Here is a 16,173-nt window from a genome sequence, read left to right as displayed (position 1 = left end):
GACAATGTAAAAAGACGAGGGGTTTCATACCTATCAGGGACTTGATGCTCTCTAGGACGACGTGGCTGGTGATGTTGCCTGAGAGGTCTTGGCCCAGCTCAGTGATCAGCTTGGCATAGCCCTCATTCTCTTCCCTGAGCAAGTTGAACTTCTGCTGCTTGTAACTAAGGGGACAGAGTTGAAAATAATATATAGGAGGCCACACACTGCACAACCATGAGAGAAAATGTTAGGCCCACGTATGAATGCGATTGAAATGATTATTTATTGTGTCTAGTGTATTACAGGGTAATAGAACCATATACGGACTGAATTACCATGTATTGCAACAAAGTAGTGTCTGAACAACAGCCTGAGAGAATATTAACAACTAAAGTAATGCAATTTATCTACATTCTGTGCTGACATAAATTACATTTGGCATTTATGGCAAAGCTCTCATCCTATAGTGTAAATAGTCACGTATTAAACACTACAGCCACAGGCAGTGAGATGGATAAAACAGGGATGGAGATGTAACCTTGGGTTAACAGCCTCTCCACCACAGTCAGCCCAGCTGAGTAACAGATGTGCCCTGACCTGTCCTGTGGATAACAGCAGCTAACCCCAGTGCTGGAGGGTGACTATGTGGGTTTTAACCTTTAACACTGTTTTTAATTTGGCTACTTGGACAGACCAATTTACTACGCTGTTGACCTTTTGACACCGAACATTACCAAATGTTTGTTTTTTACATATGAAAGTAAGTCACTGCTCCACTTACAATAGCTTGGTCTTGATTTTGACGATTTTCTGGTTGAACTGATGGGCTTGCTTTATGAGTCCTAGGGACTCCAGGGTCTCTGGGTCAAGTCTCTCCTTCAGGATGGCATCTGGCACAAATAACTGAAGAGAGGGCAGGAGGAAAACAAACAAGTGTCATATAAAGACTGGTAAATATATCTTATATGGTTATGAATGATAGTAAATTTAAAGCGGCAATCAGCAGTTGAAACAAAAACAAAGCGTTCTCCCGCCCGTTTCGGTAAAAAGCTGAGGGATGGGGCTGGAGAAATATAACTACTCTTAAATTCATAAGAGCTATGGATGCAAGTACTGACCATACATGATATCAAAATGTGAGTAAGACCTTTAAACAGGTCAACATTCACAAGGCCGCAGGTCCAGACGGATTACCAGGACGTGTACTCACGAGCATGCGCTAATCAAATGGCAAGTGTCTTCACTGACATTTTCAACCTCTCCCTGACCGAGTCTGTAATACCTATGTTTCCAGCAGACCACTATAGGTTTTGTGCCCAAGAAAGCCAAGGTAACCTGCCTAAATGACTACCACCCTATAGCACTCATGACTGTAGCCATGAAGTGCTTTGAAAGGTTGGTCATGGCTCACATCAACACTATCATCCCAGAAAACCTAAACCCACTACAATTCGCATACCGCCCCAACAGATCCACATATTACGCAATCTCTATTGCACTCCACACTGCCCTTTCCCACCTGGACAAAACAGAATGCTGTTTGTTGACTACAGCTCAGCATTCGTGCCCTCAAAACTCATCACTAACCTAAGGACCCTGGGACTAAACACCTCCCTCTGCAACTGGATCCTTGACTTCCTGACGGGCTGCCCCCAGGTGGTAAGGGTAGGCAACAACACATCTGCCACAATGACACTCAATACATGGGCCTAACAGGTCACTCTCGACACGCACGACTCCAACACCATCAATAAGTTTGCTGACGACACAACGGTGGTAGGCCTGACCACCGACGACGAGACAACTTATAGGGAGAAGGTCAGAGACCTGGCAGTGTGGTGCCATGAAAACAACCTCTCCCTCAACGTGAGCAAGACAAATAAGCTGATTGTGGACTACAGGAAAAGGTGGGCTGAGCACGCCCCCATTCACATCAATGGGGCTGTAGTGGAGCGGATAGAGAGCTTCAAGTTCCTTGGTGTCCACATCACTAACAAACTATCATGGTTCAAACACAAAGAGTCAGAGAGGGCACAACAATGCCTATTCCCCCTCAGGAGACTGAAAAGATTTGGCATGGGTCCTCAGATCCTCAAAAAGTTATACAGCTGCACCATCGAGAGCATCCTGACTGGTTGTGTCACCGCTTGGTATGACAACTGCTCGGCATCCGTCCGCAAGTTGCTACCGAGGGTAGTACGTACGGCCCAGTACGCCACGCTTCCCGGGGCCACGCTTCCTGGGGCCAAGCTTTCTGCCATCCAGGACCTCATTACCAGACGTGTCAGATGCCCTAATCATTTTCAAAGACTCCAGTCATAGACTGTTCTCTCTGCTACCGCACGGCAAGCGGTACCGGAGCACCAAGTCTAGGTCCAAAAGGCTCCTTAACAGCTTACAGCCCTAAGCCATAAGACTTCTGAACAGTTAATCAAATGGTTACGTGGACTATTTTCATTGACCCATTTTTTACGCTGCTGCTACTCTGTTTATTATGTATGCATAGTCACTTTACCTCTACCTACATGTACATATTACCTCAATTACCTCAACTAACTTGTACCCCCGCACATTGACTCGTTGCCGGTACCCCTTGTATATAGCCTCGTTGTTATTTTAGTGTGTTATTTTTTACTTTAGTTTATTTAATTTGTTATAATTTTTTTTAGCAAACATTTTCTTTAAAAAAAACTGCATTGTTGGTTAAGTGCTTGTAAGTATTTCACGGTAAGGTTTACACCCGTTGTATTCGACACGTGACAAATACAATTTGCGTTGATTTTGAAATGATAGTTTGAAACATGTTTTGAGGCTATATAATGTTTGTGTACATTTACTTTGTTTACAAACATTGGAGTAAAACAAGCTTATATATTTTGGATCTGATGGGATACAACAGTTGAACTAAGTTAATGAGGCATATATACAAGAATCAATGTCTACATACAGTATCATTCATAAGTTTTATTTTTTTAGCAACTGCTGTTTGCACCTTTAACATTTGTGAAGAGAATCAAACATTACTATAATATTCTAAATTCAGAGCCAATTAAAATAAAATTGTTCTTATTTAAGATTGAAACAAATACCGTGTGTTTTGGCCTTACAATGACAAATACGACAGACAAAAGGTTGAGTTTTGTTTGAACAATACTACCACCTAGTGAAAGTTTGACATAATTTCATGATAATGTATTTTTGCTCCTTGCAGTAAAAACTTGAAATATACTTACCAGACATGCTCCCACTAGCTGGGTGTAATGGTCGCGTTTGTTTTTTTCCTCCAAAGAACTGGTCTCTATGTCTGTCAAAAATGTATTATTAAAACATAACAACATCATGATAACATTAGAGTAATTCGCCAACAGATTTTTTTTACATTTAGGCATACAATTGTAAATGACTGTCACAATATGCCCAAACTGAAGTTATACCCACCTAGAATACTGAAAACATCTGCTAAAATGGATGGCATGTCATCGCGCAGTTCCTGGAAATGAAGAAGAAATCAGAAGCATTCAAGACATATATTATTAAAAAAGGTAAATTCTCAATTACTTTTGGTTGCTGATAGAGAAGTTCCAGAAGTGTCGTTTAGCTTTGTTTACAAGCAAAGCACAAGGTTCAGTCTGAGATTAATGAATTGGCTGGTCAGCAAAAGAGAACACTGTTTTCTTCTGGCACAGGTGCAAGTGTACCTTGTCTGCAGTAGTGGGAAAAGTGCCCAAACGTCATACTTGACTAAAAGATACTTTAATAGAAAATGCCTCAAGTGAAAGTCACCCAGTAAAATACTACTCGAGTAGAAGTCTAAAAGTATTTGCTTTTAAATATACTTAAGTATCAAAAGTAATTGTAATTGATAAAATATACTGAGATATCAAAAGTAAAATTAAAAGTATACATCTTTTCAAATTCCTTATATTAAACAGGATCAGACAGAAGCATTTAATAAATGTTTCATTTATTTACAGATAGCTAGGGGCACACTCCAACATCATTTACAAATGAACCATGTGTTTAGTGAGTTAGCCAGATCAGAGGCAGTAGGGATGACCAGGGATGTTCTCTTGATTCAGTGCATTCAAAAAGTATTCAGACCCCTTGACTTTTTCCACATTTTGTTACATTATAGCTTTATTCTAAAATGGATTAAATTAATTGTTTTCCTCATCGATCTACACACAACACCACATAACGACAAAGTGAAACAGGTTTTTAGAAAACTTTGCACATTTATTTAAAAAGACAATAACAGAAATTCGATTTTGTGCAAACGAGGGATATACATTTTATAATGAATTATACATCTTATTTATTGTCCTATCATTGGGAACTACATGTTTTAAATAAATAATACATCTAATTTATGTATACCCACCTGAACGACCAAGATACTAAGCAGAAGTCTGTTTTATGGGCCTGCTGTAAGCGGCCTGTACGCAGCCAAAATGTGGTCAGAGACCTTCTAGAGCAGCACCGCCCCGTCAAGATTCTGAGCCTGCCTGGCAGGGTTGGTCCTGCAAAGCCAGAGCCCCTGATGGGAGAGCATAATATAAGGAAATTCTCAAAGCTGCTGATGAGAACCTTGATGACCTTGTACCTAGCCGGGGGGGATTCCGGTGGGGTGCCCCCACCCAGGCAGTGGCAGTGCTGGCAACACTAGCTGCAGTAACCCATGGGCAGGGGGTCACTCAGACATTCAGAGGGGGCATATTATTGTGGCCCTGGTGGCACAAAATCAAAGGTCTGATTGCACAGAGATGCTTGGGAATATGGTCACAACGGGGGACCATGTGTGGGTGTTTCAGGGGAACGGGATATATCTGACCTCTATCACCTGGGACGTGACAATGGTTAATCAAATCTCCCCATTTTTGCCTACTTTATGCTCAGTTTTGCCTGCCTTCTCAAACAGCTGCAACTGCATATGCATTCGTAAATCAAGACCTTTCTTGAGTTGGGCTCTGGGATGGGCAACTGTTGAGAATCTGAGACTATGGTTGGTTGTGTGTGTGTGGGTGGTGTGTGTGTGTGCCACAACTGTTGCGAGGGAGTAAAAGATGTTAGGGACAATATAGGATGAATCACAATAATTGCTTGCCATAATGTAATTTTGGTAATGGTGAGACTGGTGAGAGGTAAAAATCCTTTGCATAAACCGCCTACATTACTACAAATATGAATAGCTAATTATGGAAAATAACAGGATTTAAAAATTTTTTTTTAAATGGCTCTATATATATATATATATATATATATATATATATACAGAAGCAGATCAAACGCATTTCCATCGCCCTCACCTTGATTTGTATTTTATATATATATAAAATACAAATCAAGGTGAGGGCGATGGAAATGCGTTTGATCTGCTTCTGTTCTGTGGGTGGCACTATGTGTTCGTTTCGAAGGATGGGTCCCGGTCTCTCCGGGGCATTGGGATGACAACCCAACTCGGGATGACGAGTGGTTTTAGTGGGTGGAATAATGGGGACCAACTGGAGGTTTACTTAGTAGCAACGCAAATATCATGGTACAGCTATATAGATACTCAATCATCATGTTACTTTTTAATGGCACGTTTACAAACATATATCATGATAAATAGATTTGAAACTTGTGTCTCATTATGGTAAATGGTGAAATAAGTATAGCCAGTTACAATTGTAGTGGCTTAGCAGATAATAAGAAAAGACGATCAGTATTTACCTGGTTAAACGAGAAGGAATATAATATCAATTGTTTACAGGAAACTCATTCAACAATTTTAGATGAAGTTGTGTGGAAAAAGGACTGGGGGGGAATATACTTCTCCCATGGGCAAAGAAATTTAAAAGGGGTGATGATATTAATTAATAGTAATTTTGATCCAAATTGTCCAAACAGATCCTCAAGGTAGATGGATGATTTAAATATGTTATTAGAACATAAACAGATATGGCTTATTAACCTATACGGTCCAAATAATGATGACCCAAGCTTCTTTGAAAATATATAAGAATTTATCAACTATACAAGCAACACTAAATCAAATAAAAATGTATTTGTCACATGCGCCAAATACAATTGGTGTAGACCTTACAGTGAAATGCTTACTTACGAGACCCTAACCAACAATGCAGTTTCAAAAAAATAGGGATAAGAATAAGAGATAAAAATAACAAGTAACTAAAAAGCAGCAGTAAAATAACAATAGCAACACTATATACAGGGGGGTACCGATACAGAGTCGATGTGTGGGGGCACCGATTCGTTGAGGTAGTATGTACACTAGACTCTATTATTATGGTGGGAGATTTTAATATGGTTGTAAATACCTCCATGGACGTCCAAGGAAATCACACTACAATCTATCCCCCTCACGCACTTAAGGAATTCATGAATGCCATGAATATATTGGAATTAGTGGATATAGAGAGGCTTAAATACCCTGACCTAGTGAGATATACATGGCGGAGGCTTAATCAAGCTAGTCGTCTTGATTACTTTTCTTATGTCATTCTCTCTGGCACCAATAGTTTAAATAGTGTTGATAGGGTACAGAATGTGGTCGGACCATCACATAATTGGCATATATATTACTCTTACATAATTTCCACGTGGGCGAGGATATTGGAAATGTAATCAAAGCCTACTGAATATAAACATGTTTTTAACTAGGACAGAATAATTTATAACTGACTTTTTGAACAACATAGGTACAGCCCTTATTGTATGGGACACTTTTACACGTGCCTTTAGAGGCCATGAAATTCAGTACTCACTTATTAAACAAAAGCAATTTAGGTCAAGAGAGTCCATATTAACAAAGGAAATTGAATAACTAACAGTACAAATAGAAAGCAATAAAAACTGTACAATAGAGGCTGAGAATAAGTTAGAGGAAAAACAAAAAGAAATAGAGGAACTTATTCAAGAAAGATCCAGTGTAGAATATTATAGAAAATAAAGCGAACTGGATGGAATATGGGGGAAAATGCACCAAATTCCTTTTCCAACATAGAAATGCTACCCCAAAAAATATATTGAAACTTGTTACAAATGATGAAGTCACTCATGATTCACCAAACAATATTTTGAAAGAGGAAGTAAAGTACTTTAAGAATATGTTTGCATTTCAGTCTCCTCCATCTCCACTAACCGAAGCTAATTGTATGGATTTTTTTCCCTATTAATGATGTAAAATTAACATCTGTACAGAAAGACTAATGTGAATGCCAAATTAAAGAGGAACTTCTTGATGCAATTAAAGCCTTTAAGTCTGGGAAAACTCCAGGGCTGGATGGCATACCAGTGGAAGTATACCAAACTTTTTTTGATATACTCTGAGGACCATTATTAGCATGTTTTAACCACTCCTATATAAAAACAGTATATTATAGGGTTTGATTTCATTATTACTGAAACAGGATCCAAGTGGTATATATAAAGATGCAGTCCATTTAAAAAAAAAAAAAAAATGGAGGCCTCTTACAATTCAGTGTTGTGATGCAAAAATTCTAGCTAAATGCTTGGCGCGTAGAATTAAAAAGGTATTGTCAGAAATTATTCATCCTAATCAGATAGGTTTTTTTACATGGACGATACATTGGACATAATACAAGACAAGTACTGGAAACAATAGAATACTATGAAATATCTGGGAAACCAGGCCTGGTTTTCATAGCTGATTTTGAAAAGACTTTAGATATAGTACGACTGGAGTTTATATATACATTTTGGTAAATCGCTTTTAAAAGTTATGTATAGTAACCTTAGGTGTAAAATATTAAATAATGGCTACATCTAAGAAAGTTTTAAACTGTCAAGGAGTAAAACAAGGTTGTCCACTATCGGCATATCTATTTGTTATTGCCATCGAAATGTTAGCTGTTAAAATTAGATCCAACAATAATATTAAGGGATTAGAAATCCATGGCTTAAAAACAAAGGTGTCATTGTACGCTGATGATTCATGTTTTCTTTTAAAACCACAATTAGAATCACTCCACAGCCTCAGAGGATCTAGATACTTTTTCCAACCTCTCTGGATTAAAACCAAATTATTATAAGTATTACGTATTGGATCACTAAAAAAATGCAACTTTTACAATAACGTGTAGTTTACCAATAAAATGGTCTGACGGGGATGTGGACATACTCGGTATACATATCCCAAAAGAAAGACATTTTCATGGAAAGTTAGCAAAAATAGATATTGCTACCATGGAAAGGAAAATACCTGTCTATTGGTGGAAAAATCTCCCTGATTAACTCTTTAGTCATATCACAGTTTACCTATTTGCTTATGGTTGTCTACACCTAGTGACCTGCTTTTTAAATGATATAATCAAAAAAATCGTCAATTTTATTTGGAATGGCAAGCCAGACAAAATTAAAAGGGCCTATTTATATAACGAATATGAATTTGGAGGGCAGAAATGATCAAATATTAAAGCATTAGACCTCTCACTAAAGGCATCAGTCATACAAAAGTTATACTTAAATGCGAAATGGTTCTCTAGTAAATTAGTACGAATGTCTCAACCCATGTTCAAGAATGGCCTTTTTCCCTTTATTCAGATTACAACTGCTCACTTTCGTTTATTTGAAATGAAACAATCTCCAAAATATCATTATTTTTAAAGAAGCATTAGAAAGTTGGATGCAATTTCAGTTTAATCCACCTGAAAAGACAGAACAAATTATACAACAAATATTTTGGTTAAACTCTAATATACTAATTGATTAAAAAAAAAAGAAAAAAAAAAGGGAAAATCTTTGTAAATGATATAAATATTACTGGTGGAGCTGTCACACACGCAGCTAACAGACATATGGAAATGTCTGCTCTACCCAAAATTACAACCAACTAATTCCAGCATTACCACAAAAATGGAAGAGAAAAGTGGAAAGGGGAAAAGCAAGGAACTTGTCTGTTGGCCCTGTATTATAGTCCAAAAACGGTTAAAGAAAATTGTGATAAACAAAAATATATACCAGTTTAATTTAAGGACAAAACAATTGACAGCTGTGCCATATAAATTGCAAAATAGTTGGTAAGAGATTTTCGATGTACCAATTCCATGGCACATGGTTTATGAATTGAAACGCAAAACGACGCAAGATTCAAAACTTTGAATTTTTCAATTATACAAAATTCTTGCAACATATAGAATGTTATATATATAGGGGATACAACTTTCCCAGCTCTGCAGATTTTGCTGCGAGGAGGCAGAGTCATTAGATTATTTATTTTGGTATTATGTAGCTCGTTTTTGGTCACAGGTCCAAGAATGGCTGAAAAATTGCAACATTTACTTAGAACTAACGCTGCAGATAGCAATACTGGGTTATTTGAAAAGTCATAGTCAATCAATCAATAATATAATTACTATTTTAGCAAAAATGTTTAATTTACAATCTGTAGAAGCTATGAGAATAGAAAGGTTCAGTACTTTTGTGAAGCATCATGGCAAATAGAAATCCAAAATGGATGGTGTTCAGAGATAGATGGGAGGGGTTGAACGGAGCTGAAGGGTGTGATTAATAACAACAAGATAGAAGGTAACAAAGGTTCAGACATTTTGTGAAATAGCATAGTTACAAATAGATATCAAACTGGATCGACATCAGAAATAGAGGAAGGCCAGGAGTAAAAACAAAAAATAAAACTATTGTAAAATAGACTGTCTGTAAAATGTGTATAGTATATAAAAACTGAAGGTAGAAGCCTAAGTGTTATTGTTTATTAGTTTACTCCAATTGGGGGAGGGGTTGTAGGGTTCGCGGGGAATAATAAAGGTATATAAAAAAAAAGATGTATGCATCTATCCATCTATGTACAGTTGAAGTCAGAAGTTTACATACACCTTAGCCAAATACATTTAAACTCAGTTTTTCATCATTCCTGACATTTAATCCTAGTAAAAATCAGTTAGGATCACCACTTTATTTTAAGAATGTGAAATGTCAGAATAATAGTAGAGGGAATGATTTATTTCAGCTTTTATTTCTTTCATCACATTCCCAGTGGGTCAGAAGTCTACATACACTCAATTAGTATTTGGTAGCATTGCCTTCAAATTGTTTAACTTGGGTCAAACGTTTTGGGTAGCCTTCCACAAGCTTCCCACAATAAGCTGAGTGAATTATGGCCCATTCCTCCTGACAGAGCTGATGCAACCGAGTCAGGTTTGTAGGCCTCCTTGCTCGCACACGCTTTTTCAGTTCTGCCCACAAATTTTCTATGGGATTGAGGTCAGGGCTTTGTGATGGCCACTCCAATACCTTGACTTTGTTGTCCTTAAGCCATTTTGCCACAACTTTGGAAGTATTCTTGGGGTCATAGTCCATTTGGAAGACCCATTTGCGACCAAGCTTTAACTTCCTGACTGATGTCTTGAGATGTTGCTTCAATATATCCACATAATTTGCCATCCTCACGATGCCATCAATTTTGTGAAGTGCACCAGTCCCTCCTGCAGCAAAACACCCCCACAACATGATGCTGCCACCCCCGTGCTTCACGGTTGGGATGGTGTTCTTTGGCTTGCAAGCCTCCCCCTTTCTCCTTCAAACACAATGATGGTCATTATGACCAAACAGTTCTATTTTTGTTTCATCAGACCAGAGGACATTTCTCCAAAAAGCACGATCTTTGTCCCCATGTGCAGTTGCAAACAGTAGTCTGGCTTTTTTATGGCGGTTTTGGAGCAGTGGCTTCTTCCTTGCTGAGCGGCCTTTCAGGTTATGTCAATATAGGACTCGTTTTACTGTGGATATAGATACTTTTGTACCCGTTTCCTCCAGCATCTTAACAAGATCCTTTGCTGTTGTTCTGGGATTGACTTGCATTTTTCGCACCAAAGTACGTTCATCTCTAGGAGACAGAACGCCTCTCCTTCCTGAACGGTATGACGGCTGCGTGGTCCCATGGTGTTTATACTTGCGTACTATTGTTTGTACAGGCGTTTGGAAATTGCTCCCAAGAATAAACCAGACTTGTGGAGGTCCACAATTTTTTTTCTGAGGTCTTGGCTTATTTCTTTAGATTTTCCCATGATGTCAAGCAAAGAGCCACTGAGTTTGAAGGTAGGCCTTGAAATACATCCACAGGTACACCTCCAATTGACTCAAATGAAGACAAAGCCATGACACCATTTTCTGGAATTTTCCAAGCTGTTTAAAGGCACAGTCAACTTATTGTATGTAAACTTCTGACCCACTGGAATTGTGACACAGTGAAATAATCTGTCTGTAAACAATTGTTGGAAAAATTACTTGTGTCATGCACAAAGTAGATGTCCTAACGGACTTGGCAAAACTATAGTTTGTTAACAAAACATTTGTGGATTGGTTGAAAAATGTGTTTTAATGACTCCAACCAAAGTGTATGTAAACTTCTGACTTCAACTGTATACACACAAAAAAAATATATATGGGGGATTGGAAATGATGCAATTACATTGATGGAAGCAACAATCTACTAAAGCTGATCCACCCCATAATTAAAAAAAATATATATATATATTTTTTATAATTAAAATTTAGAACAAGGCTGTAACATAACAACATTTTGAAAAAGTCAAGTGGCCTGATTACTTTCCGAAGGCACTGTATATCTACAAAAACAAGACAGATGCTGGTTCTGTTGCCTGTTTGAGTGTTTGTTTAATAGCTTACTGATTTTTATTTTACCTTTATTTAACTAGGCAAGTCAGTTAAGAACAAATGCTTATTTTCAATGAGGGCCTAGGAACAGTGTTTTAACTGCCTTGTTCAGGAGCAGAACAACAGATTTTTACCTTGTCAGCTCAGGGAATCGATCATGCAACCTTTCAGTTAGTAGTCCAACGCTCTAACCACTAGGCTACCTGCCGCCCTGATTCCGTGAGCACCAAGCCTCACACCACCACAACACGTCAGATAAATAATTTCACAAATTCTGCTGTTTTTAAATCTTTGCTATGCTGTAATAAAGGCATTACACTTTTTTTCTCGTTAGAACATCCTCTCTGGTATTATTTATAATTTATGAAGTGTTGCTTCCACTGTACCAAATTGTCAGAAAAAGAATAACCCTCCTTTACTTGATCTCCTTATTGTTATTATTACTATTATGGTCATAATTATAATAATAAGTAGTAGGCTTAGTATAGAAGCCTTATATAACCACCTTCAAGCTGTAGGCCTAAGAGCGCATGCTGTTTAGTCCTTAATACCATAACTTACTTAGGCCTATATTTCAATAGTTATATAGGCTACTGTATCAATCAATCATTAATTAATGTCATCACACAGCACATGAGTCATTCATGATTTGAAATGCAATCAAGCATTTTAGTTTTAAAATAAAGTGACCCTTGAATAATTAGCATTAAAAAAAAATAATTCCATCCCGGAAATGGTTGCTGTAACAAAGGCTTTACAAAAAATCGTTACAACAGACTCTCTGGTACGCTTATAAATGTATTTAGTGTCGTTTATAATGTTCCAAAGGGTCAGAAAAATTATATTGTTATCAAACACCACATAATATGTAGTTTGCTCTTCACAGATGAAACCCGGTTTCAACTGTAACGGGCAGATGGCAACTGTGTGTATGGAGTTGTGTGGGCGAGCGGTTTGCTGATGTCAACGTGGCGGTGGGGTTATGGTATTGGCAGGCATAAGCTACGGATAACGAACACAATTGCATTTGATTGATGGCAATTTGAATGCACAGAGATACTGTGATGAGATCCGGAAGCCCTTTGTTGTGCCATTTATCTGCCGCCATCACCAGACATGTCACACATTGAACATGTTTGGGATGCTCTGGGGCAACGTGTACGACAGCATGTTCCAGTTTCCACCAATATCCAGCAACTTCGCTCAGCCATTGAAGAGGAGTGGGACAACATTGCACAGTCCCACAATCAACAGCCTGATCAACTCTATGTGAAGGAGATGTGTCACGCTGCATGAGGCAAATGGTAGTCACACCAGATATTGACTGGTTTTCTGATCCATGCCCCTACCTTTTTTAAGGTATCTGTCACCAACAGGTGCATATCTGTATTCCCAGTCATGTAAAATCCATAAATTAGGGCCTAAAGAATTTATTTCCTTACATGAACTCCAACTCTGTAAAATCTTTGAAATTGTTGCATGTTTCATTTATATTTTGGTTCAGTCTATGTTGCAGCTTCAGCAACAAGGACAGCGCAATAAACACTGTTGATGTTCTGTGGTGGTCGCTGCAACAGGGAGGAGAGAGAAACAATGGGTGCTAGTCACACAGTCCCTCGCTGTCCTTTTTCTTTAACATAGCTCAGAAAGTTTTGATTAAAACACATCGGATATGTCTATAATTTCAACAAACGTTCTTTTTTTGTCTATAATTTCAACAAACGTTCTTTTTTTCGGGGAGTGCCCTAAAAATATATATTTCACAGCGGTTTAGATGATACAACAATTCTCTACACTATACTTGCTTGTTTTGTCACAAACTGAAATTATAAGTACTATTTGAATTTTAGTAACAAGGAAATGGCAGCACGATTTCTGTATAGTACATCTTTACTAACCAGAAAATAAGAACTAAATACACATCACTCCAGATACTGTGCGAGTCAATGTTTTCACTAAAAGGACTATCGTATAGGCCACAAAATCCTCAAAACGCATGGCAGGTTTTTTTGGGATGACAGACATTGCAGACAATGAGAAGACTTCAACAAGGCCATACATACCATCATGTCACTGAGGACGCTAGCAGCGAGGTCCAGCTTGAAGTTCCCTTGTACAACATGCCAGCAGAGTTCATACAAAGCAGCCTGTATATCTAAAGAACGAAGGGAAGAGGCAAACGGGAAGAGAATTATTCCCAATACAATGTGTCAGTATTAGACCTACACACCAACAGTCAACCGAAGAGTTGTTGAGATTTAAGCTTATTATGATGCTATAAGCACGTTAGATGACACCTGACATAGCGAGAACCCATCATTGAATGAATAGTACATCTTAATTTCATGCAGCAATTGTACTCAATTGTATCAAAACTAACTTGCATACTGTTCTTTCAAAAAGGACAGAGCGGTACATACCTTTTATTATGCTGTCATGATTGGTTTTGTCTGCGAGATTCTTACATAGTTGTACACTGAACAGAGAAGGGGAAAAGGTGACTTTATACTTTATATTAGCTAGTTTATTTTCAGTGACTAGTATACTAGTATTTTCAGTGAATAGTTATCTAAATGATCATAGCTGGTACAGTTAGTAGTAGTGTACAGTAGTATATGCATACAGCCTAATGTCACTGCATATAATACTGTAACTAACAAGCGTTATTGTTTTATAAAGGACGCCATTTGGAGCATTTTTTTTTTAATTGTCAAAACTGGAATGTGCAGTTACTAGAGAGCTTGAAGACTAAATACTGACCAATGCCAACTGGTGTGCCCTTGAGCTAGGCACTTAACCCTAACTGCTCCTGTACATCGGATAAGAGCGTCTGCTAAATGTCTAAAATATAATTCTAACTGTTGCCAATTATTAAATCAGTTGAAATCGCCCCCATACTAGCTAACTCAGTCGACGACATGTTTTCAATTCAGTACCGTTAGCTATCTAGCTAGTTAGGGACTACCATAATAATTACCATGATGATAGAAAAGGTGTAGACAAAGTGATAGCTGCCTGGGAACCATGTATTACCTAAAATATCAGTAGCTTGCTTGTTAATCCATACAGGTGGTGGCTATTCTAAACAAAGTGGCTAACGAGCTAGCTTGCTAATGTTTTCGTGTAGCAAGAATCAGATGGTGGTGCCAGCATAATCAGCTTGCTGGGTATGCGTCGCTAGCTAGTTAGCTTATTATGTGATCACCAACTGCACGTTGTGTGATGCAGAAGCTAGCTCACTGTTCATTAAGTTACCTTACCAACTAGCTAGTTAGCTACATTGGGTCACTACTAGCTAACGTTATAATGTACAGGGTCAACTACCAGGCTAACCTGCATCATTAGCTGCTTAGCTAACGTTAACTAGTTAGCCTACTGGCTTTCATAGCAATAAGCTACTGTAGCCAGTTGCTTCGGAGGACTGGCGGCGGACTCGAAAGTTAGGTAACTAATTAGTTCGTATCGAATGACCCGGGCCAACAGTGTTAAATGAATTGTTATATCAATCCCATATGGAATCTGTCGAATTCTGTACCAAACCATATTTTCTAACAAAATTATTGAACCGCAGACAACTGTATCTTGCTATTGTGAAATGGCCTCACTGTTTGAAGTAGGGTTAGCTAGCTAGTTAGCGTGCTAGGTTTGCTAATTCAAATTGCGAGATTGCCCAGGTCTCGTACGAGGATAACGATGGGAACTGGTTGCATGGCTCAACAACCCTTATGGAAAACGAAACAAGACATTCGTCTTCACAATTTAACAATATAATAGAACTTACAACTCATGTTTTCCAGATTTTTCCCAGTTTTTGATCCAATCAGCAGGCAGGATAAGTGTCGCCATCTTCCCCACAATACCACACATAGCCCGGATGTCTAGCTGAATGCCGGGTCAAAGAATGCAAACCAGTGCATCGTGGGACGCCGAATAAATTTCAGGTCTTCCAGTCAAATTTAACCACAAATAAATGTTGGAAGCCTAAAATGACCATGCTACAATAAAAAAAAAAAAAATATGACGTATACTAGTGTAAGGATAACAAATTATGCTGTCCAGCTCCACTGGGTTGTAGGCTTTCTTGAGCTCCTCTATCACTTCAGAGCATATGACATGTGTTGAATACATGTGATGGTTATGGGATGATGGGAGCTTCTCCATTTCAGTGTATCAACAGTATTGATGCAAATTCGGGACGAAGGTCAAATCCAGTTGTCAACTTATCCCATTGCCTATCATGTCTCCATGGAGGATTTGTGTGTATGTGCATACATAGAAGTCTCACAACACCAAAAATAATCCACATCCCCATTATTGTAACATTGGCTTCCTTACTCTTTTAAAAGACTCACATTCATCCTTTAGTGATCTACATGATCACCATCCCAGCGCTGACACCAGTGTAGCAACCCCTGAGGCAGGTGATTCAAACCAGGGTCACACAACCAGTGACTATACTGCACTCTGTCCCGTAGTCATTTAATTTAATAAGTGTAAGAGAGAAATAGTAATGGCGTCTTTTTGTAGGCACTAACT

The 16,173-nt window shown here is 38.2% G+C and overlaps 1 protein-coding gene across 5 annotated transcripts in view; it reads right to left on the bottom strand.

Moving 5' to 3' along the window:
- LOC106603379 (THO complex subunit 2) overlaps positions 1–15,665 on the bottom strand; it is a 67,933-nt gene extending 52,268 nt beyond the window's left edge. For 4 of the 5 annotated variants that reach the window (XM_014196976.2, XM_014196977.2, XM_045717065.1 and 1 more), the window contains exons 1-7: positions 15,419–15,665; positions 14,058–14,113; positions 13,701–13,792; positions 3,421–3,472; positions 3,216–3,286; positions 764–885; positions 31–164 (exon numbers count right to left, since the gene is read on the bottom strand). In XM_014196976.2, coding sequence (XP_014052451.1) covers positions 31–164; positions 764–885; positions 3,216–3,286; positions 3,421–3,472; positions 13,701–13,792; positions 14,058–14,113; positions 15,419–15,504 — 613 coding nt within the window. In that variant the 5' untranslated portion in view covers positions 15,505–15,665. The remainder of the gene's footprint in view (positions 1–30; positions 165–763; positions 886–3,215; positions 3,287–3,420; positions 3,473–13,700; positions 13,793–14,057; positions 14,114–15,418) is intronic. The other variant, XM_014196978.2, reaches the window with a different exon arrangement.
- Between the last annotated feature and the right edge of the window lie 508 nt (positions 15,666–16,173).

This window comes from Salmo salar, chromosome ssa04 (assembly GCF_905237065.1).
Source record: "Salmo salar chromosome ssa04, Ssal_v3.1, whole genome shotgun sequence".
Classification (NCBI taxonomy): Eukaryota; Metazoa; Chordata; class Actinopteri; order Salmoniformes; family Salmonidae; genus Salmo; species Salmo salar.
Note: the sequence above shows the minus strand (reverse complement) of the source record. Positions and strands in the feature narration are given on the sequence as shown.